Consider the following 24855-nt stretch of genomic DNA (forward strand, 5'->3'; position numbering starts at 1 on the left):
AAAATAAAACTTGTGGTAGTCAGTCTCAAGCTGGCTCACAGAGATCCTCACTGCCTTGTATTTATGCCCTTGTGTAGTCCCCTCTCACATTGAATAGGGCTGGCCGGTGGGACAAATAAAAATGGCAGAAGCGACAGTGTATGACTTCTGAAGCTGGGTCATAAAAGACACTGCAGCTTCTGTCTTGGTCTCTTGAGTCACTCACTCTGAGGGAAGCCAGCAACAATGCTCTGAGGACACCCAAACAAGCCTGTGGAGAGGAGCGGAGGCCTCCCACCAACAGCCAACCCCAACTCGCCAGCCACATAAGTGGGCCACCTCGGAGATGGAGCCTCCAGCCGCAGTCAAGCCTTCAGATGAGTGCAGCCCTGGCCGATATCTCACTGCAACCTCATGAGAGACCAGAACAGCTCAGCCAAGTTGCTCCCAAATTGCTGACCCACACAGAAGCTGTGAGAGAGAATATATGATTATTGTTGTTTTAAGAGACTACATTTTGGGGGCTTCCTTGGTGGCGCAGTGGTTGAGAATGTGCCTGCCAATGCAGGGGACACGGGTTCGAGCCCTGGTCCAGGAAGATCCCACATGTCGCAGAGCAACTAAGCCCGTGTGCCACAACTACTGAGCCTGCACTGTAGAGCCCGCGAGCCACAACTACTGAAGCCCGTGTGCCACAACTACTGAAGCTCACGCACCTAGAGCCCATGCTCCGCAACAAGAGAAGCCACCACAATGAGAAGCCGGCACACCGCAACAAAGAGTAGCCCCCGCTCTCAGCAACTAGAGAAAACCCGCGTGCAGCAGCGAAGACCCAATGCAGCCAAAAATTAAATAAATGAATAAATAAATAAGTTTATTAAAAAAAAAAGAGACTACATTTTGGATTACTTGTCATATAGCAATAGGTAACTACAATCCCGAGATATAGGTCAGATCATGTTGCTCCCCTGCTCAAGATCTCCCAGTGGCTTCTCACCTCACTCACATAAAAACCAGAAGTGAGGTCCACTCTGATCTGGCCCATGCCCCCCTCATACCTCACCCCCTTCCCCTCCTCCCTGTCCCTCAAACACGCCAGGCTAACCCCCACTCCAGGCCTTCTGCATTTGCTGTTCCTTCTGCCTGGAATGCTCTTCCCAGGTATCCACACACTCACTCACCTCCTGCAGGTTTCCGCTCAAATGCCACCTGGACACAGAGGCCTTCCCTGACCACCTCAGCCACTCTCCTTCCCTTTACCCTATTTCATTCTCCTTCATGGTCTTCATCATCTCCTCACACTGTATATATTTTTTCCTTAGCTGTTTCTCCCCCACTAGAAAGCAAGCTCCATGACAGGAGGGACTCAATTCATAATGGTTCAATGGTTTAATTTGTATTCCCATTTTACAGATGAGGACACTGAGTCCCAGCGATTACACACTAGATTAATGTTAAGGTAGGCTGTGCACCCAAGTCTTGGGACTCCAAACCTAGTGCCTTTTCTATAGAATTACCCAATCCAAAGCCCTCATTTTCTAGTTGAAGTGGAAACAAGAGTTCAGAGAGGGCTGGGGACTTTCCTGCCACAAAGAGACAGTTCTCTGTACTCTCCCCTTGTATACCACTGGCCTACTCCTCAGAAGCTTAATCCCCCAGAGGCAGGAGCGGTTCTTTCCCGCCAGCCCATCTCCCAAGTGGGCTGAGTACTCAGCTCCTGTTCGCTCACTGGCAATGGCTGGGAGAAGATGGTCTCCCTGTGAGCTAACACAGCACTGAAATGCCAAGGAGAGAAGTAAAGGAAGTTTACAGCAGGCGGCGCCTGGCAGGGCTGCTGTAGCCCCAGTAAATCTTAACCCCTATATCTGGGGCCCTCGTGATAGTTGCAAAACATTTTCATGCACTTTGGAATCTCTCTGGCAGCCCCATGCCAGCTGTTCATGGATGAAGAAACTGAGCCTCAGAAAGATGCTTTTGCAATTTCATGAAATAATAACACTGTTATCATCAAGCGTGTATGATGTGCCAGGTACTATGGCAATAGTAGTTCCTTAAATTCTCACAATGACCCTACAAAGTAGGATGAAGTTATATCACATATGGGTTTAACAAATCAGGGCAGAAAGAGAGTAAATTTTGTCTTTATACTTTGGGACCTGACTTTAAAGTAAGATAGACTCAACTGAAGACATTATTTCCATTTGACAGATGCAAAAACTGAGGCTCAGATAGGCTAGTAACTTGATTGAGTCACACATCAGTTAGTGGCTGAGTTGGGATTCAAACTCAAATCTCCTCGACTGTGTAGAGCCAGCACAAGGCAGCACCAGGACAGAAATCAAAGTGTCTAGACCCAAGATAAGTGGCTTCTCCCTAAGCCACATGAAAAACCAATGAAACCAGACAGTGTAGGGAACAGGCATTATGCCAGGGAGGGTGAATTGGCACAAGCTCTTTGGAGGGCAGTGTGGCCATGCCAATCGAAGTGACAAATGTACACACCCTTTGGACTCACCAATGCCACTGTCAGAAACCTATCCTACTGATGTATTTGCACATATGGGAAATGGCACCTGTTCCATGTTTTTCATTGTGGCTTTGTTCCTGATGGCCGAAAACATCAAACTTAAATGTCTCACAAAGGTTAAATGCCCCTCCCCCGACAGCCCCATGGGTCTTATTCTGAGGGTCTGCGGGGCCTGGCATAAAGATAAGGCTGAGTGAGGGTCTCCTAAACTTCATCTTCATAATTCACACCATATCATTTACTTAATATTTTCTCTAAATCAAATCACTTTTTGTAACCTAAATTACTTAAAAGGAAACTTTAAATCACGTCTGTAATTGAAAACATACGAAGTATCCAAAAAATAAATATAGTGAAAGCAAAACAGTGTTACTAAATTCTAGATAGCTAACTCTGACTCCAGGTCTGCTCTCTCTGTTACCAGGATGGATTAGCAGGTGGTAGAGGACTTAATGACCTGCTGGCACCAAACTGAGACTTTCTCTTCGGCATTGCTAGCAGGGCTGAGAAAACGCTGAAAAGACAATTCTCTCCTTCTGCTAGTGCCCTGGGACTCCTAAACCATCTTGTACACTGTTAAGAGAGGGGAAATAGCCCCCATGCTACAGAGAATGGATGTGTCACCAGTTTTGTTTTGTTTTAACACACTTATTTATTTATTTATGGCTGCGTTGGGTCTTCGTGTGCGCAGACTTTCTCTAGTTGCGGCGAGCGGGGGCTACTCTTTGTTGCGGTGCGTGGGCTTATTGCGGTGGCTTCTCTTGTTGCGCAGCACAGGTTCTAGGCGCGCCAGCTTCAGTAGTTGTGGCACGTGGGCTCAGTAGTTGTGGCTCGCGGGCTCTAGAGCACAGGCTCAGTAGTTGTGGCGCACGGGCTTAGTTGCTCTGTGGCATATGGGATCTTCCCGGACCAGGGCTCGAACCCATGTTCCCTGCATTGGCAGGCGGATTCTTAACCACTGTGCCACCAGGGAAGTCCCAACCAGTTTTTTTTTAGAGGTGGATCTTTAAAGAGGGATGGGGTGTCCTCCCAGGCTTCCCTCTGCCCCTTGGGTGGGCATCAGTCCCCACTTCTGCTGAGTCACTGCTTGTGGGGAAGGAGGTAGTTTCTGGGAAATGCCTTTTGTTCCTTCCCTTCCCACTCTTTACCTGGTTGGGCTTGGCATCCTGGGCTGATGATCCATATCGGATTAGCTGTAAAAACAAACCAAACCTGCTCGTCCTTAAAGATATTATTTCAAGGGAAAGTTCCCAATCCTGAAATAAACCAGGTTTCAAGTAAGAATTTGAATTAATCCTGACAACATAATCCAGAGAGCAGGATTTGCCTTCAGGCTATGGGTTTTTTCTGTCAACCCCACTAAGGATAAAGAGAAAATTGAAGCAAGGGATCTTTATTTTCAGGCCAGGGAAAGATTATTATCATTGCTATTATTACCATTAAGCTTCCTTGAAGTGAACAGAATGTGGACATGAGAGCTCAGCTTTCTTCCGTCCTCTATCCCGTCTCACCTTCCTTGCCCCCTTCCTGTCCACTCCCTTCCATACTTTTGGAGGATCTATAAGGACAGCATTTCCCCAGCTTTGGTTCCTTTGAACACCAGTTTCTCCATTTCTGCCTCATCCACAATCCACCTCTACTGGTAGTTACTTTTTAAAAAATGTAATTCCCATCGTTTTGCTTAGGTAAGTTTGGCCCCATCCTAAAACAATGAGATCCATTAACTGAAGGGCTTGACTATCTAGCTGTATGTTTCCCCCAGTGCACAAAAAAGAGAAAAAAGTCAATGTTACAACACGAACTGAGCACTACTGGGCACCTCGCACAGCCACGCCGCTGACCACACTTGGTGGAAACTTCGAGGAGTGCCAGGGAGGCACCTCAGTGAAGGCCCTCCGTAAGTGCTTGCTGGCTGACCACAGGGCGCCATCCCCACAACCTTGTTATCAGTGGTGCTCAAACTTTAGCTGCTGGAGAGCTTGTTAAAAGATTCCTGGGCTGCATCCGCGGAGACTCTGATTCAGCAGGTCTGGGGGTGGGGCCTAGGAGCCTGCATTTCTAGCAAGTTGCCCCAGATGATGTCGATGTTGCTGGTCCAAGGACCACAATTTAAGTAGGTCTTGGGCTACTGGGCATCACAATCGCTTGTAGGTGCTTCTTAAGATGCAGCTTCTTGGGCACTGCACACCAGACATTGATACCTCAGGCCTGGGTGGGTGCCCGGAATCTGACATATCAACCAGCACTCCAAGGAGCCTCCAGAGACCACCATTATTAACACCTGGAACTCGCAGGTGAGGTGGAGAGGTGAGTGGCCCGCATCAAGGTCACTCTGCAGTCAGGGACAGCTCCTCCTCCCCTCTGCTTGGGCCTAAACCTCAGAGCATTCTGGACTTCCCTCTCCTCTCCTAACCCCACTTCAGTGTGTCAGCAAACCCTACAGGCTCTTCCTTTGAAACATTCAGATTTTCTTGAAAAGTCTCCAGCACATGGACTTGGGAATGAGACAGTAAATGAAACAAGGCTGGTGAAATGCTGAGGATTGTTGAAACTGAGAGTTCATTTTATTACTCACAATTTTTATGTATATTTGAATTTTTTCCAAAAAAAAGTTTTTACTTTTAAGTCCTGATCTAACAAATCCACTTCTGGGAATATATCTTAATGAAAATTTTAGATATAGAAAAAGACTTACAAATAAAAATATTTTCCAAATAATAGCAGTGAAAAATTGGGAACATACTAAGTTCTCATAATAGGACAACAATAAGCTATGGGACACCCCTCAGTGGAATTTTATATCATTAAAAACATTTATTCAGGCCATGTACCAACATGGGAAACATGATATACTATTAAGTGAAAAACAGGACATTAAATTGTAACTACTGCATGATTAAAACTATGCAAAGACTTATATCTTTAAAAAAGACTGACATTTTAAATTGATTTTATACATGCAGAATCTGACCACTTCCCACCACCTTCAAGGCAATGACCTTTGCCTAAGCCCCATCGTCTCTCTTGCCTGCATCCTTGTGACAGCCCCACATTGGTCTCCCTGCTGCTACCCTGCCTCCTTCCCATCTCTTCTCCACGTGGCAGCCAGAGAGGCCCTTCAAAAATGTAAATCAGGGCTTCCCTGGTGGCACAGTGGTTAAGAATCCGCCTGACAATGCAGGGAACACGGGTTTGAGCCCTGGTCCAGGAAGATCCCACATGCCGCGGAGCAACTAAGCCCATGTGCCATGACTACTGAGCCTGCGCTCCAGAGCCTGCGAGCCACAACTACTGAGCCCTGGCGCCACAACTATTGAAGCCCGCGCACCCTAGAGCCCACTCGCTGCAACTACTGAGCCCACGTGCTGCAACTACTGAAGCCCGCGCACCTAGAGCCTGTGCTCCTCAACAAGAGAAGCCACCGCAATTAGAAGCCTGCACACCGCAACGAAGAGAAACTCCCGCTCACCGCAACTAGAGAAAGCCCACACGCAGCAACGAAGACCCAACGTAGCCAAAAATAATTAAAAAAAAAAAAAAAATTCTGAAAAAAAAATTCTGCCCTGCGCAAAAGTTCCTGCTTCCCAGGGCTGAGGTGGGGGCTAAACCAGAGAATGTCCACAAAGCACTTAGCAAGCACAGTGCCTGGCACAAAGGAGGCATGCGACGAGAGGCAGTCAAATTATCAACAGCCATGTATTTGCCCTTGTCTCTTTCAAGTTTACAACCGGCTCTTATACATGCTTTATCTGATTGGGGCTGTTCAACAACCCCGTCAGTTTTATCACCATTTTATAGGTGAGGAAACTGGGTCAAAGGAATAAAGTACTCGCCTACAAAACACACTGAATCTGACTACAACTCCAGCGCCCTGACCTCCAGAGACATGAGGATTTGGCCGGCCCATTAGAGCCCCAGACTCTAAGGCGTGTGCCTAGTGTGGGGCAGCAAATGACATCAGGCAGAAAGCCACACGCCCCCAACCGCCGGATGGAGGCAGGGGCTCCCACGTCCCACAATGAGGCTCGTGAACAAGTCTGAACAGATAAACCAGCTCTCAGAGTCCACCCAGGATTTCAAACATTTCCCCCAGACGGAAAATTCAAATGCCCTTTCTGTATAGTTTCTCCTAAGAGTTGGGCGGCAGCTCTAAGCAGCGAATGCCACCTTTGGTGTTTGAGATCCTTGTTGCCCTGCAGCCTCTGATTCAGTCTGCCATGAAAACAAAGCATCTCTTCCCAAAGGTTACCCAAGGGACACCGCTGCATGAAGCTCTGGGCCTGGCTCTCATCAGTCTCCTCTACCTTACCAGGATTGACTGCGGCCTTCTGAGGGAGGCCAGATGGCGGGGAAGTAATCGGCAGGCGTTAGACATGAATTTTAGAACCACAAGGCCAAAAAATCAGACTCTCAGGAGTCATGGATTTTTACAACTACAGCATCTGAGAGACAAAGAAACTTATGACTGTAACACCTTCAGCCTCATGGGCTTGGCTGAGATTATACTGGATAAGATGTGCAAAAAAACCTGGGAATCCAATGGCTCTTGGGTACTGAGCATCTTTGATCTGGTCAGAGGCTTAGTGAACACTCCCTTGTGAGAAAATAGTCTGAGGGTTCCAGCTGCAGGAGGAAGGCTGGGAGGACAGGCCTTGGATAGCAGCTTAATGGCAAAATTCTACAACCAGGTCCCTTGGGACATGAGATCAGAAGAGGAAACTTCAGAAGGATCCTGCCAGGCAGCAAGTCCTGGCCCTGGTGAGGTGTTATGAAACCCTGATGGTGCCAGGTTTGTGGCAGGCCACCAACTACCAAGAGACTTTGAGAGCAATACCATGATGGCCTGGCTTGATGGCAGGTGCTCCTTGCCGGGAATGTGCTGGGGGAGCAGCACTTAGCCGTCTTCGGGGTACTGACAGCACTGTGATTGATAACTTCTATTTGCATAGTGTGTACAATGGAGAAGAGTGTTTGTGCCCCAAACCCTGGCGATGGCCTAGGAAAGGGGGGCTGACAATGGCTCTGGCCAGGCAGTGGGGATGAGTCTGAGGGCCACTTTGGGGGTCATCTGGAAAAGCGATCAATACACCCACCCACCCCTGGCCTTATCCACATTCTGTTAAGGTCACTTCAGGTACCTATGTTAATGAACTTCACTGATTTTTTAAAATGAGGGAGAGTTCTAGGGGAGTCATGACCTTGTATCAAAACTATAAAAATCTCTCTCTCTATATATAAAAAAATATCTCCGAATAGAGTTCAGCATCCCAGGCTGCTCAGAGCAGGGCAGACCAAAAGACAGAGGTTGGACTGCTTTGCTGGTGTGAGAAATTCCCAGGAGAAGCAGCAGGGAGCACATGAGAAAGGGAGATGGTCTGGCTACTAGAAGCTTGGAAGTCCCGTGCCCTGGGAGATGGACTGTCTTCCTCCTACTCCAGGAAGTCCCTGGTACTTTTTTCTGTTCTCTGATCCTTGGGGATCAATCCTGGGAGCAGCTCTGGCTGCCAGGCCTGGCTGGAGGGAACAACTCAGACAGGCGGTATGCTCCAGGTCGGATCAGAACTCATCCCGCAGCTGAGGGGGACTGTCCATGCCGAAGAAGGAGGACTGCCTCCCCTGGAGGTCCCGTTCCCGCTTCACAAAGGCAGTGAAGGAGGAGACACAGTTGCCAATAAAGTGGTCAGCTTGGCCGAGGATGTACAGGTCGATCTGGGCCACCTCAGGATTCAGACTCACCACCTTCACCTGCAGGAGGAAGGGCAGGGTGTTTTAGCCAGGGTGCAGGCCTAAGTGGCCAGCTCAGCCAAGGCCTGCAGCCACCGGCCACCTTCTTTCCCTGTGCTGAAGTCACAGACAGACAAGGAGGCGTACAGAGGATTAAAATGTAGGGTCGGGGCACCTGAGAGAAGTGCTGCCCAGCAGCTGCCTTAGCCCCTCAGCTCCAGACACACCACTCATTCACACTCTGCCTCTGCTTGTTGGTTCCCTCTGTCAGGAATGCCTTTTCCCATCCATCACAGTCCTGACCATACTCTCAAGGTTCAGCTCAAGGTCACCTGAGGGGCTTGGCTTCTCCCACCACACCACGATCTAACCAAAGCGCACCCCACCCACTTGGTTCTGCTGCCTGGATGCCTCCAAGACTTAAGTCCTGTCCAATCTATCCCCGAGGTATTCCCCAGAGGTGAACCCTTCTCTTGATGGATTACTACTCCCTGGCCAGTCACCATAATCTTTTCTCCTCCAGGTCTACTCACCAAAGGAAAGTAGCCAAAGGAAACTTTTTCAGATTCCCCTACCCTCCTGCTCCTCCCTCTACCCCAAGCTGAGCAGCCTTAACTGGTGTCCTACTGCTCTTCAGATAAAGATGACAAATCTGGAATGTGGCCTATAAGCCCTGTTCAGCTACCTCTCCACCTTGAGCTCCAGTCACTACACCAGTCTCCCTTCCACCTCAGGACCTCTGCACATGCTCTTCTGTCTGGAGTGCTTGTCTCTTTGCTCGGTTAACTCCTACTTAATTCTCACCCTGCAGCTCAAGTCACACCTCCTTGGGGAAGCCCTCCCTGGCTCCCCCATCTAGTCCAGGCTCCTCTGCTCTACACTCTCACAGAACCACGTTCTTTTAATTCGTAGTACACATCTCAGTTTGTAGCTTTCACTCCTTAGTGATTCTCTGGTTAACGTCTGTTTCCTGCACCTGACTGGGGCTGGGGCTGTGTCAGTTTGCTTGTCGCTGCTGGCTGGGGTCTGCCTCAGTATGCATCTGTTGACTGGACAAGTGAGTGAATGAGCCTCCACACCCAAGCCTGGCCCTCTCTTGTGGCGTATCTTATAATTCTTTGCAAGTCTCTTTTCCTGAGTTTAGACTGTGAGCCCTGGAGGGCAGCACCACGTCTTATTTATCAGTATCACCGGCTCAGCACTGGCCCAGCTTAACAGATGAGCAAGGCTTAGGTCAAGAGGAAGGGTGGGTTGAGCCCATGAAGAAGGGGGCTGAGTGGTGGGAAAGGGCAAGAACAGTGGCACAGGAACAGGAAATAGAAAATGGCAAGAAGCTCAAGGTATAACAAACATACCAACTCTAGAAACTCACAAAAAAACTCCCTGGGACTCTCCAAATGGGGGTGTGGGCAGAGTTGGGGCTGAAAGTGCTTTGCTGTCACACAGAGATTTCTGATGTAACAAAAATCATCATCTTGCTATTTGGATGGCAGCATAAAAATAATAGCAGCTTAACCATGGCCAAAATCCCCTGAACAATTCCACCCACGCCCTGAAACTTACCCGCTCTGTGTCATGCCCACTAAAATGAGCTCCGAGACCTCCTGGGTAAATTCTATTCCTTCATGGGACTTTGGTTTCCTTAGTTATAAAACGCAGGGGTTGGGTTAGAGGCGCTCCAAGGTCTCCGGGCTCTGATATTCTTCTATAAAGCGGGTGGGTGGGGACCAGAATGCTCTGACTCGGCACTTCCTCTACAAGCCGGTAAAAGAGAGAAAGGGAGCCCCTCGACATAAAGCCAAGGGCACCCACTGCTAGAAAGCGGATGTCTGTCTTTTAAGGTCTGCACAAGCATTTAGGGCCTTCATTCACTCAAAAGTCTTACTGAACGTTCACTATTAACTCCGTCATTTTATCGATACCTACTTACTTATTACCTATTCTTCACTCATACAGTAACAAGCCTGTTCTATTATTTACTCATATACTGAACACCTACTATTCACCACCTCTTTAATCATTTACTAAGCACAAAAGGCCTTCCTTGTATTCATCAACCACCTACTTCTACTATCAATGACAGCTAACTTTATTCAGCACTTATTTTTTACTGGACCTGTTTTAATTTCTTTATATTTGATCTTCACAATTACACTATGAGATGTAGGCACTACTCTCAGTCCCATTTTATTGATGAGGAAACAGAAGCACAGAGAGGTAAAGTAACTTGTGCAAGGCTGCACAGTGAGTAGAGCCCAAGTCCTCTGGCTCCAGAGTCCATGCTCTTAATCCCTCTGCTGCACTGGACCCCTACCAAGGGCCCACTCTTTATGGCCTTATTCACCAAACATTTACCAAGTGTCTACCACGTGTCAGGCACTGTCCTAGACACTGGAATGGCAAGGCGGGGTCTCAGCCCTGGAGGAGGTCAAAGCAACAGGCTACACCCTGAGGAGTAGAATGCTGAGTCCACCTTGGATCCTGCTTTCAAGGAGTCACAACTGGGAAGGAATAAGACCTGTTTCTACACTAGTTTCACACTCTAGAAGGTGTCTCAGGAGGAGATGTGATAAAGTGCTGTGACAGCTCCCAGTAGGGATCCATTAGCGACAGGAGTGGAGGGAAATCTGCGGAGCACCTGTGGAGGTGTCTGAGCTGGGGTTTAAAGAAGGGTAGGAACTGGAAGGGAACCTGATGTTCAAGTAAAAGCCTGGTGGTGGGAGGACGTGAAGCATGAGGTGGGAGCGGGCAGACCACCCTGGTGCTTCCTTTGATTCCCTTCCTGCTGCCCTCCCACCAGGCCCACGCCCCACGTGTACCTTCCCTTTGAAGAGCTGCTGGATCTCGGGTACATAACTCTCAGAGTCAGTGGCAATGTAGACCGACTGGGCGTTCAGCGCCGTCACCCAGAGCTTCAGGGCGCGCCTGATTTCCTTCAGGTCGGGGAGGCACATGGTCATGGTGAGCGGGGCGGCGGTGTGGCGGCTGTAGCCCACGCACTGCGGGGAGGCCATGAAGTGGGCGCCGGCGGTCCCGTCCTTCAGCATGGCGCACGCATTCTTCTGTGGGGCGGGTGGGGACACAGCTAAAGACGGCCACCGCCCGCAACCCCAGAAGCAAGAGCCAGGAAGGGGAAAAAGGCAGGCAATACAGGAGGAGTGCAACTATTTTTTTTTTTTTAAAGCATTGAGGGAAGAGGGAAATGCATCAAAACAGTTAACGGTGGTTATTTCTGGGTAGTGGGATATTGGCTTTTCACAATTTTTTTTTCTTGGTATAACTGCACTATCTGGGACTTCCAGCAGAATTCTGAACTGTGGTGGTGACGATGGGCAGCCTTGTCTGATTTCTGACTTCAGTGGGAACACTTCTGATAGCTCCCAAGAAGTACGTGTTTGCTGTGGGTTTCGGAGAGATAGCCTTTATCAAGGTAAGGTGGGTCCCTTGTATTCCTGGTTGGTTAAGAGTTGTTTTTCTTTTTTAAATCATAAATGACTGTTGACTTTTTATCAAGTGCTTTCTTGGCCTCCATTGAGATGATTATATGATTTTTCTTCTTTGGGTGTTAATATAGTGAATTTCACTGCATTCCTGGGATAAATTTTACTTGTTTGTGTTGTGTGTTCTTTAATATGCTGCTGGATTTTACTTGGTAATATTTTACTTAGGATCTGGGCATCTATGTTCTGTATGAGAATGGGCTGTACTTTCCTGAGTTGACCTTATCTGAGTTTGGTATTAGCATTATGCTAGCTTTATAAAAAAAAAGAGCATCTTATATCTTCTTATGTTCTAGGGAAGCATAAATGGGAACTATCTGAAACCACTGACAAAATACTCTGGGCCTGGCTCCTTTACTTTGTGGAAGGGGGCAGGAAGGGGGGCAGGAAGGGAATCTAGTGGGTAAATGTGTGATTGCTTCCTCAATTGACACTGAATGAATTTTGATCTACTTTCTATACTTTTCAGTATCTTTCAAGTTTTCAACGATGGGTATTTCTCACATACATACATATATATCTTCTTATGTAAACTAAGGAGATTGTCTACATGACTCCAGTTATTTTCACAGGGAGGATAACCTGATGAGTTTTCTGCACATTTAAGCAGCTGCCAAATTTGGAGGATGACATCTTCATTTCTTGGGAGCCCCACCCAACCTCCAGAGCTTGTTTTTCAACAAGGAGTCTACTGGCTAAACACTGAGCTGGGACAGAGGACTATGGGCTGTGGGGCTCTTTCTGGCTTGCTGTCTGACCCAGAGCCTAGCTTGATACCTCAGTTTATCCATCTGTGAAATGAGGATAAAAATGGCAACTGTTAAAATGAAAACTGCCAAGCAAGCGCTCCGGAGCCACATTTCTGACGTGTCTGCGGTGGAATCGTGGGGCACAGTCCCGTGAACTTGGCCAAGTGAGACCTCTCTGCCCTGGCTAGGACGTGGTGCAATGGGTTCAGTGTTCCACTCCCACAGGCATGGGCCCTGCTCAGAGATGTGTCCATCCCGGCCATGAGGGGAAGGGGGAAGTTACCCAGTCGGAGCCAATGCGCAGGTGGATGCCCACATAGGGCCGGATGAGGTGGGCACGGATCTGGGCCTCCCCTGTCCTCACCATCTCATCTGACCACACCATGTACTTCTGGAGTGGCCTATGCTCCTCCAAGACAGGGAACTGGGCTGGGGCCCCTGGCAGGGCAAGCACTGGATGTTCCTCTGGAGAAAATCTAGGCATGAGACAGAAGGAGAAGAAGTCAGACAGAGAGCGCACAGCGAGTCCAGCCGCCACCCCCAGGGGAGAAAGGACGGCGTTGCACCATGCCCCAGAGACCCTGCGGAGGGGCCCCTGCAACATGCAAGAAGCACGAGAGGTTGTGAAACCCCAACGGGCTGATAAGAGACCTTGGCGGCGGCAAGAGGCACAGTATGCAATACTGTCCCGCCACATGGAATTTACAACCCTCTTTGATTGTTTAACAATTAAAACTTTACAGTAGAGCATTCCAACCTTTTGTATGTCATGCTGGCTTCCAATCTGTGGTGCGGTAATTCACTCCAGGTTGGGGTGTCTAGACTGAGTCTTTGCCATTTTACCCACACAGTGGGACCGGGAAGTGCAGCTGCTGACAGGTCACACTCCCAGGGAATGTGTACGCTGGATGAGACCATTCACTCAACATTTAACACGTTATCTACGGATTGCCTACTATGTGCTGGGGGCCAGGGGAGAATGAGACAGGCATGGTCCCTGCTCTCATGGAAAACACTAGAGGTCTGTAGATGCCCCCCACATACCCTGCCGAAGGCTCTCCCTCCCCCTTGTTCACAATGTACCTTGTAATTATTTTACCCCTGAGTCCAGAAAAGTCTGCTGGACTCAGGCTTCTGAAGTCAGTATCTCCGCGTGCCTAGAACAGTACATGTAAGAGCTCAGTAAAGATCTGTTGACTGAATAGAGTGAGGAGCAAACCTGTGCTCCCTCATTAGCTAAGCCCAGACTATATTCCAGCAACATGAAATGCCCCGCTCTTCCATAAACTTGCAATGCACTTTCAAACCCCAGATCTCTGCAGACGTCTCCCCTCTACCTGGTATGCCTTCCCTCTGCCAGCCAAAATCCTTTTCCTAAAATTATGAAATAGGTACAGGCACTCTGGAAAACAGTCTGGCAGTTTCTTGTAAAACTAGACATGCAATTACGATATGACCCAGCAACTGTACTCTTGGGCATTTATCCCAGAGAAATGGAAACCTATATTCACACATGAACCCGTACGCGAATGTTCACAGCAGCTTTTTTCATAATAGTCAAAAACTGGAAACAACTCAGACGTCGTTTAACAAGTGACTGGTTAAACAAACTGCAGTACATCCACACCACAGAGCACTATTGCAATAAGGAACCGGCTACTGATACAGGGAACAACTTGGATGGATCTCAAGGGAATTATGCTGAGTGAAAAAAGTCAGCCTCAAAAGGTCACATACTGTATGATTTCGTTTATATAACGTTTGTGAAATGACAAAGTTGAGAAAAAAGTAATGGAGATGGGATTAGTGGTTGCCAAGGGGCTAGGGTGTGTGTGTGTGTGTGTGTGTGTGTGTGTGTGTGTGTGTGTGTGTGTGTGTGTGTGTGTGTGTGTGTGTGTGTGTGTGTGTGTGTGTGTGTGTGTGTGTGTGTGTGTGTGTGTGTTTAGGGAGGTGGGTGTGGTTATAAACTGGCCACACAAGGACCTTTGTGATGTTAGAACCGTTTGATATCTTAACTGTGGTGATAGATACACGAACATACACACGTGATAAAATTGAATAGAACTAAGTATACACACACACAGAAGTGAGTACAAGTAATAATACTGGGGAAATTTGAATAAGATGGATGGACTGTACCAATGTCAATATCCTGGTTGTGATACTGTGCTATAGTTTCGCAAAATGTTAAAATTGGGGGAAACTGGGTAAAGGGTACATGGGATCTCTCTGTATTAATTCTTACAAGTGCATGTGAACCTACAGTTATCTCAGTAAAAATTTCAAGGAAAATTTATTAAAAATTTCAGAGCATACAGGATAATACAGAAAATAATTTAACAGTCCACCGAGCTGTGACCCAAATTAGCAAATATTAACACTTTACTTTGTTTCAGATTTTAAAAAATATACACCTGAATAAAAGCTCTACCCTATGATCTCTTTCCCGCTTCCTCCTCTTTCCAGAAGATACTGTGGTTTTATACACGATTACACTTTACTATTTATATTAAAAGGTATTATTCTGTGTGCTCTTTACACAGTGCAATGGCAAAAGCATGGACTGTCAAGCCAGGTGACCTTGTTCTAACGTTGACTATGCCACTTACTAACTCGGGCAGGTGACTTAACCATTCTGTGCCTCAGTTTCCTTATCTGTATAATAGAGCTGATAATAGTTCCCACTTCATAGGGCTGTTGAGAAGATCAAATGGATTAATGTAAGTATAGCATTTAGCACAGCGCTTGGCACGTAGAAAGCTCTCAGAAAATTCTCTCACCATCACCACCATCATCATCATCATATTGCATGTAACCTATTTCAACTTTTAAAAAATTCAACTCAGGGACTTCCCTGGTAGCGCAGTGGTTAAGAATCTGCCTGCCAATGCAGGGGACACAGGTTCGATCCCTGGTCTGGGAAGATCCCACATGCTGCGGAGCAACTAAGCCCGTGCGCCACAACTACTGAGCCTGCACTCTAGAGCCCGCGTGCCACAACTACTGAAGCTTGCATGCCTAGACCCCGTGCTCCGCAACAAAGAGAAGCCACTGCAGTGAGAAGCCCGTGCACCACGACGAAGAGTAGCCCCCACTTGCCACAACTAGAGGAAGCCTGCGCGCAGCAATGAAGACCCAACGCAGCCAAAAATAAATAAAATAAATAAATTTATTTAAAAAAAGTCAACTCTGTTTTAGAGGTTTGGCCATGTTGATGGCGTGGATCATGTGATCGTGTTAGTGTCTCTTTAAGTTTTCCATTTGCACGAATAAACTGCAGTTTACCTATCTAGTCCCCTCCGCTGGTCAGTGAGGCTGTTTCCAATCTTTCCCCATACGACAGTGCTGCAATGGACATGCCACTCTTTCTTCACACCCAACCAAACACCTCGCTCCACAAACGCCTTCCAAAGTTCCAAGACCAGTTGCCGCTCCCAAGCCTCAGCTCCTAGGGGAGGGCTCTGTCCCACCTCTCCTTTGCTGCCTTCTGCACACTGATGTGCTCAATAACCACCTTCCCTGGCCACTGCCGTGAGGGTAGGCCCCAAGCACTCTTGTTCACCATGATTCCTACACACACTGGTGCAAGGCCTGTGCCAAGTAAGCCACAAGCAAGTGTTCATGGACAGCTTGGCTCTATCTAATCCTCGTCTTGTCAGACTTTACATGTACATACATGTGACAGGCAATGTTCCATTTACTTTGTGTACATTAACTCATTGGATCCTCTTAAGAGCCCCGTGAGGTAAGTACTACTGTTAGTCTCACTTCACAGATGAGGAAATTGAGACACAGAAAGGTTAAGTAGCATGCTCATGGTCACACAGCTAGGAACTGGTGGAGCAGGGATTTGAAACCAGGCGATCTCCTCCAGAACCTTTGTTCTTAACTACTATACCTCACTCCCAGCTCCCCCACCCAGTCAATAAGCACCTCAAAAGCTGAGTCTGTGGCTTATTCTTCTGATTCCCAGCCTAGGCACAGGCCTCAACACATAGTAGGTACAATAAATATGTTTAGAGTGAATGAATGAGAATTCAGGGATCTCACCAGAAAGACCAGATCAGGTTGTCAGGGGTTAGAGGAAGAAGTAAATTGTAACTGAGTACCTACTATGGGCCAGGCCCTCAGCTAAGCGACTTTCATAGGCCACCTTAAAGGGTTTCAAATGGAAAGCAAAGCTGTGATCTCCCAGGGGGCTGGAACATTAGGATAAAATCAGGATCTGCTCCCTCCTTGACCTCTTAGAAAGTACCTGCTGTTGACCTTTGGTGAATTCCAAATCTGGAATTTCCATCCCCTCTACCTGGATCTGGATCAGCACACACAGCTGTCCCAGTGCAACGTCAGCTCTGACATGACAAGCAGCAAGAGGCCGAGACGGATGCGCTCATTTGCTCCCAATGAGGGAGGAGAGTGCTGTTTGGAAAGAAAGCTTGACCAGGTCCATCTGTTCACAGCCCTGACGGCTGCCCCTAAGTCAGGCCCTTAGCCTGGTCACTGCCCAGCTGAAGAAGGCACACTTTCCTGCTGCTGGTGCAGTGAACCTCTGGGGTTCTTCACCCACCACCACACGGACGCTACTGAGATCCCCCTACCAAGCTGGGGTTTCTCCATGCACAGCACCCGCATGTGTGCCCAGGATACACCAGTGGATGGACACTATGCTGAGTGCAGAGGATGCAGGGACATGAACGAGGCAGTCTAGTTCTCAATGTCCCTGACATGAAGAACTACCTTTCCCTGCAGCTCTTTGCATGCCTGGCTTCTTCTCATCCTTCAGGTCTCAGCCCTGCCAATTACATGTCACCTGTTTATGTCCTCCCAAGGAGGCTGCAGCCTGGGAGAACGATAAGCCACATGCTCAAATACCTGTTGCCTTCATGCCAAGAGAATGGTTCAGCATGATGGTTCATAGCCTTCCAACAGTGAATGTGCAATAAATAATAAATGTCTGTTCAATTAAATCTCCATCGGGGTATTCACAGACTCAGAACCAGCACAGCTGGAAAGATCCTCAGTGGGAAATCACTTAGTGGGGAGAAATAACTCTTATTCTCTTTTCCTAGAAGCCAGTTTTCAGCTGGACACACAGAAGCCCCAAAAAAGACATTTCTCAGTACTTCTTGTAGCTAGGTATGGCCACATGTCTAAGTACTGGCCAATGAGCTGGTATAAGCAAGCTATGAGGAAGACTCCTTAAAAAGGTGAGGATGTGCCCTTCTTCTGCCCCTTTTGTCCTTCCAGCTACCTGGGGCTTCATGAGTCATCTTGGCCCATGAGGTGAGGCTAAGGATAAAAGCCAGTACTGGGGGAATACCTTGGTGGTCCAGTGGTTAGGATTCCGCGCTTCCACTGTAGGGGGCAGGGATTTGATCCCTGGTTGGGGAACTAAGATCCCGCATGCCGTGCAGTGTGGCCAAAAAAAAAAAAAAGCCAGTACTGGGAAGGCTGAGCAGAGATGGGAGCCTAATTCCTAGACACAAGGGAGCTGCCCTGCAGCCTTGGGTTGCACAGCCCAGTCCTTTTTTACTTAAGAAAACAATGAACTTTTATCTTGCTAGTCTGCTGTTATTTGGGGTTTTCTGCTACATGTAGCTAAGTTAAACCTGGTACACCTGGACCTGTGGCCACCAGCACTTTTAGCTGATATACAAGAGGGTTACTGGTTGAAGGCAGTGGGGGAGGGGAACCGAGCAGTTCCAACTTGGCCCCCGTTGCTGCCCCCACAGCACTACAGCGCGTTTCCAGAACTCTAAAACTCAAAGAACAGTTTGAAAGTGACCGATCTTGCTCAGTCCCTTCATTTTATAGACAGAGCACTGTGGCCAGAGAAGGGAAGCAATCTGCAGTTACACAGTGAGCCAGGGAAGCGGCTGACCCTTTCTAATGCCATTCTCCCTACATCCATGCCCCTGCCCCCAAAGGACAATTTTCTACAGCAAGAAAGTGTCCACTATTTAAGAAAATGTTTAAAATACTTAAACTCTCAAAACTCACCCCTGCAAACACTCACAGGATTCTTATCAGACTGCTTCACCAGGGCCTACAAAGCCCTGCACACTCTGACCCCTGCCCACTTCTCCAATCTCCTGTTCTATATGGCAGGTTAATTCAAGTCTCCTCCCATTGGGTGGGCTCTATGTTCCCTCCCAATAGCATTTGGCAGAGGTAACGGTGTCCCGGTTGCCAGGCCCAGGCTTTAGGGGGCCAGCAGCTTCCACCTTCTGCCTCTTGGAGCACGCACTCCCTGGATGCACCCTCTCAGAACCCAGCTGCCACGCTGTCCGAAGTCCAAGCCACACGGAGAGGTCAAGAGTATACATGCCAGCCGACTGCCCCAGCTGAGCTCCCAGATGACAGCCAGCACCACCTGCCAGTCATGAGTGAGCCCTCTTGGACATGCAGCCCAGTTGAGCCTTCAGATGACTCCAGTCCCAGCCGACAGCTGACTGCAGCCATGTGAGACCACAAGCAAGAAGTGCCCAGCTAACCCAAGTGTCCATCAACAGATGAATGGATACCCCACACACATACCCTACCCAACACACTCCACTGGCATGGAGTGGAATACACACCAGTTAACCATTTTTTGAAATCTCATGCTTTTACATGTTTAGAACTGATCCTGCCAATGATATTTACTAACCTGATAAATCAATTACTCCTCAGAAAAGATAATTACTCAATTACAAACTATATGTAATAATTTCATTTTAAGTTAATATGTATAGGTATACATTGTATATGTACATAAAAATACACCCATTTTGGAGCGTGGAAGTATACATATCAAAATTCTAATAGTTTTTTGGAGGGATGATGGGATTATGAGTAAGTTTAATTTTCTTATTAAAAAAACAAAAAACCCCCACCAAATGTGGTGGGTATTCCAAAGAGTATTCATCTTAAGAAATTAGATGTTTAACATGGATTGGAACTTTGTACAGTTGGGATTCCATAAAGAAAATGGAAAAACAAAAGCGAAACCAAAGACGTGCCCTGCTAAGCCCAGTCGACCCACAGAAGTCTGAGCAATCATTCTAAGTTGTTGTTGAGCTACTGAGCGTTAGAGTGGTTTATTACACCGTGGTGGACGACGGGAACACCCTACCCTTCTCCTCCTGAAATGCTCCACGCCAGCCACTCTGGCCTTTCTGCCCCTTGACCACACCAAGCTTGTCCTGCCTCAGAGCTTGCAATGTCCCCACCATGAAGAACTACCTTTCCCTCCAGCTCTTGGCATGGCTGGCTCCTCATCCTTCAGATCTGTTATGGACTAAATGTTTGTGCCCCCCCCCATCAATTCATATGTTGAAGCCCCAACTCCCAATGTGATAGTATTAGGAAGTGGGCCTTTTGGGGGCAGTTACATTTTGATGGTCATGAGGGTAGAGCCCTCGTGATGAGATTAGTGCCCTTATAAGAGACCAGAGAGCTTGCTCTCTCTCCAACATGTGAGGATACAGTAAGACGCAGCACCTGCAAGCCAAGGAGTCCTTACTAGAACCTGACCACGCTGGCACCGTGACCTCAGACATCCCAGCCTCCAAAAGTATGAGAAATAAATGTCTGTTGTTTAAGCCCCCTAGTCTGTGGTATTTTGTTATAGCAGTCCAAGCTGACAAAGACAAGGTCTTTGCCTGCCAATCACACATCACCTGCTTATGTCCCTCACAGCACTATGTCTTCTGGGACTATCTTATGTAAAAATGTATTCACTGTCTCCCCTGTTAGACTCAGCTCCATCAGGGCAGGGGCCTTATCTGCTTTATTCTTGCCTGTCTCCCCAGCATCCACACCAGTGCTTGACACTCTGGCGGTGCTTCTTACATGTGTGTGGAAGGAAGGCAGCTGCCCAGGTGGTCCTAACTCTCTCCAACTGCCTCCAGGGACCTCAACTTCCCCACTAGTCTTCCTTTCCCAAAAATTTGGTTGTAAGGCACAAGCTTCCCCAAGCCCTTACACAATTCCTACAACTCAATGAACTGAAGCAAGACCATGGGGCCATGAACAAGTGTTTCAGCAACATTGTCCGACTGATGCATCCATGCAGCCCTGTCCCTTCTCTTCCAACCAGGACTGTGTGCTTTTTGGAATTTGCTCTTAGAGCTGCTTTTAGAGCTGGTGTCATGTTTTTTTTTCCCCCTTGGCATTTTAGAGGCAAACCTCCATCCTCTGAGGACAGGTCTGCCGTCTGGCAATAGCTCTGGGTCATTCAGAGCTGAATGGGGAGAACCAAGCAGGTGATCAAATGGGAATCAACAATTCCCTATCTGGGATCAACAGTGAGGGGGATTAGACTCTGCCAGGACTGAGTATCCTCAGTAGCTCATGATCTAGCTCTGAAGGCAAGTCCCAGATAGGAATTGGCAGCTATTAAAGGCACAGCTCTTTTCTCCACAGTGAGGAAGAATGGGTGCTCTGGAGTCAGGCTGCCTGGATTCAAATCCCAGCTCTGCCACTTCAAGCTGCATGACCTTAGGGAAGTGACTTCACTTCTCTCTGTCTCCATTTCCTTACCTGTAAAGCAGAGATGACAATAACACTTGTCCCCCAGACTCATGGAAGCATTAAATGAGCTACTACCTTAGAAGACTTAGGGAGTGAAGATTTAGAACAGCAACTGGCACAAGTAAGCCCTAAATAAATATTAGTTCTTATTACCTATGAAAGCCTTACACACAGACCCCTGCTGCCCAGTCAATAGCTGCATTACCTTGGGCAAGTTATTTAGCCTTACTGAGCTCAGTTTCTTCACCTGTCAAATGGGAATTGATCATAATACCCATTTCATGAAATTTCTCAAAGACTTAAATAAAATAAAGCATGTGAATAATAGTAACAGGTAACACTGACTGGCCCTCTACTATGTGCCATGTGATTTATATTGGAGGCAGATACCATAGTGCTCCTTCCATTAAACTAAGGAGGAAACTCAGGCCAGACAGCTGGAGTGGCTCACTCAGGGTCATCTGAGAAAGAGGTAGGGCTGGGTCAGAGCTCAGGGCCGTCTTATCCTGAGCCTGTGCTCGTTCCTCTGCATCAGTCTATCTTTGTCTTACTAAATGCCAAGTGCTGGGACCCCACAAGAATTCATAAGCCCCTCATGGTTCCTAACCCAGGTCTGACGTCTAAGCCCACGCTCTTTCTTGCCACACTATAGCATCAGGGGCAAATGTACTATGTTAGTGTCATCATTATATCTAGACTGTAGCCAGCTGAAGGCTGAGACTGGGTCTTCCTCATTTTTATGCATCACCTCTGGCCTTTGAGCACTATGTCTCTTACGTGACAGATGCTCTATAAATATTTCACAGCCTGTGCCTATGCCCTGCTAACCTATTTTTTTTTTAATAGGGCTTACTGGAGCACAATTAATAAAGCACATCCAATTATTATCAGGATGACATCATTTCTCTGTCTGCACCTGAAGCTGTTTTTCTCTAGAAGCAGCTTCTAATTTTCACCTTGTGAAGAGGAAGGTAACAGGGGAGTGATTCTCACGCCTAGAGGAGGAAATCGAGACTCATGTGACTGCACAATAGTCTTTTTATGACATCCTTTATTGGCTGATAAACTCTTGCTCAACTTTGTGGCAGGTCAACGTCCCACCGTGTCAGGCGTTGAGATGGGAACAGATCACATAGGATCCCAAGTTCAACAGACAGAACAGCTGCACCTTTGGTCTCATACATCAGGGTGTGGTAGAGGGGAAGAGGGCCAGGAAGGCGCTGAATGCCCATGGGCCCCCCACCTCTCCCCTAATCCCAGCAATGCTGCCCCCTCCACATACCTCTGGATCCACTGGTCTTTGTAGGAGGCGCTGAAGGAAATGCCTGCAAAAAGCTCAGACCTGTTGAAACTCACATGAAACTGATCCCAAAATGGGCCAAAGGGGTTTCCTTCCTAGAGAAAGAGAGTGGGCAAAGGCTTACTGAGCGGGAGGGAAAGCCAGTTGGGGATGGGGCCAAGGAACTGTGGATGGGGGAACCCTGGGCGATTTGACTCAGGCTGAAATACTCTCATAGGACGGGCCAGTAGGAATATCACTTCGTAATTTCTGGGCTGGGTGCTGAGGAGGGCAGCTCGGCCTCCAGTCTGGTTTTCAGCAGGCAACGTTCACCACAATATCTGAAGGAGTCATTCTTGCTTGTGTGCCATATGCCGCTGACCCTGCAGCATTGGTGGGGGTCTGGGGAGGAAGTCAACCCTGGATTTGGGACCATGGACTAAGAGCACCAAGAGACCTTCAAGACCCAGCTAATCCAATGCCCTTATTTTCAAGATGGAAACCAGGACCCAGACAAGGTAAGACACTTGCTCAAGCTCACAGAGCAAGTGAGGGCAATGTTGGGGCTGTAAGCAAGGTCTCCTTTCTCAAATTTCCAACCACCCTCCTCAGACTTTAGCATAAGCACTGAAACACATGTTGGGGATTGTCTTATTCCCAAAGCGCCAGAAATTTACAAACTTCTACTGATAAATATGACAGCTTCTCATTTACGTGCTGAGAGGCAAGAAAGTATACAAGTTAGGAGGGTGGACAACGGAGCCATATTACCACAACTTATTTGCTATTATGATTTTGGGCAAAATATTAAACCTCTCTTTGTTGCATTCAGTGTCCTCTCTATAAAATGGGGTATTAATAGTACTTTCCTCACAGAACAGTTTAAGGATTAAGTGGGATAGTATGTGGGAAGCTCTTAACATGGTACCTGGCGTGTAGTAAGTGCTATGTGAGTATTAGTGATTATTACTGATGTGGCACTTTACAGTTTACAAGCACTCTTACACCTGGCCCTCATTGATACTTTATGAGCAAGACACAGCAGGGACTGGTGTCTTTACTTTGTAGGTAGAAATAAAGGCTCAGAGGAAGCAAAGTCCTCTGCCCAAAGTGACACTGCTGACAAATGCCAGAAATGGGACTTAAATCTCCATCTTTCTACTCTAGGCCCTTCTGGTGCCTTCCCCCACATACTGCTATCGCACAGTGTCTCAGGGGCCTAGAGGACCTGGAACAGGCAGAAAGGGTCTCCCAGACCCACAGGACCCACCTTCATGGGGCATGTCTTCTTATCAGGGCTTCGCTGGGCTGCCACCTCAAAGCAGTATGCCACCCGTTTCTCAGGGGGCCAGTGAGTAGGTGCCAGCTTCTCCATGAAGTCCTCCAGGCTGATGACCCGATGGTAGGCCTGGAGGGGCTCCAGCTTGAAGTACTTCTGGTAGGACACATGGAGCTACAGGAAAAGTGGGGAAAAGGAGGGGGCGAGGGTCCCTCCTCAGTATCCTAGTGGCTGTTTCAAAGACATTCATTAAAACCGTATACTGTAAGACCCAGACAGCTTGGACTACATGCCAGTAAACAACTTTTGATAAAAGACACCAAAGTTAGAATGGAGGCTGGGAGAAGACATCTGCAAACTAAAGAACAAACAGTAATATACCTCATATTCAAAAATGCCTGCTGATTTATAAGAAAAAAGACAAATGATGCAAGAGAAAACATGGGCAAAGGATAGGAGTGAGCAACTCACAGCAAAGGGAACCCAAATAGCCAACACACTCAAAAGATGTGCAAGCTCACGAGAATTAGGAAAAAGAAAATTACAATGCCAACAAGACACCACTTCTTACCCATGAGACCAGCAAAAATTTAAAAGCTTAACTCTAATTACTGGAAAAGATACGGCTGATAGTAGAAGTCTACATTTTGGAACAACTACTTTGGAGTGTAACCCCTTACAAGCATCTAATAGAATTTTAAATGTGCCCTCTACCTCTAAGTATTTGCCTTAGAGAATCCTGCCCTTTGTACCAAGAGATAGATAAAAGGATGCTCAGTGCCACAATGGAAGTAGTACAGGAAAAAACTTGGAAGGAGTCATACCAAAAGACACTAAATCCATGATAGTGGTTGCCTCTGGGGGTGGGGGATGGACTAGAAGTAGCCTCGAGCCAAGACACACAATCTTTTAACGACTTTATCTATAAACTTTTATTTCTTTTATTAACAAAAAGAAAACATGAAGCAAAGATGAGAAAGTGTTAATGATTATCATTTCTAGTGGCAGATACATGGATGGTGATTATTGTAATCTCTGCATTTTTCTGGACTTAAGAAAATTTCTTAGAACACCATGAAATAAAATTTAGACTTTATCCTATAGGTCAGAGTTCCCAAGCGTGTTCCACTAGTTCAGGTGGGTAAAGGGTTCTGCAATAAAAAGGCTCCAGAAATAAACAGGCCTGGAAAATGCTATGTTAGCAGGTTTCTTTACGACAGGACTTCTCAGGGCCTTTAATATGCTAACATGCATTTTGAATCTCCAAATTTGGGGGGAATGAGGAATTGAGAACACAATTTCCC

At 47.4% G+C, this 24855-nt stretch overlaps 1 protein-coding gene across 4 annotated transcripts in view; it reads right to left on the reverse strand.

The window, feature by feature from the left end:
* Positions 1–396: 396 nt before the first annotated feature.
* The window catches only part of POFUT1 (protein O-fucosyltransferase 1), a 28758-nt gene continuing 4299 nt past the window's right edge, over positions 397–24855 (reverse strand). Inside the window, exons 3-8 of one of the 4 annotated variants that reach the window (XM_082432221.1) lie at positions 23543–23725; positions 22276–22388; positions 12763–12955; positions 11050–11292; positions 3655–3699; positions 397–450 (exon numbers count right to left, since the gene is read on the reverse strand). In XM_082432221.1, the coding sequence (XP_082288347.1) occupies positions 412–450; positions 3655–3699; positions 11050–11292; positions 12763–12955; positions 22276–22388; positions 23543–23725 (816 nt within the window). In that variant the 3' untranslated portion in view covers positions 397–411. Of the gene's footprint in view, positions 451–1345; positions 3700–5046; positions 8252–11049; positions 11293–12762; positions 12956–22275; positions 22389–23542; positions 23726–24855 lie in introns of those variants that run through there. The other 3 variants (XM_082432220.1, XM_082432218.1, XM_082432219.1) reach the window with 3 other exon arrangements.

The sequence above is a fragment of the Balaenoptera physalus genome (assembly GCF_965194825.1).
Source record: "Balaenoptera physalus genome assembly, chromosome: 16".
In the NCBI taxonomy this organism is placed as follows: domain Eukaryota; kingdom Metazoa; phylum Chordata; class Mammalia; order Artiodactyla; family Balaenopteridae; genus Balaenoptera; species Balaenoptera physalus.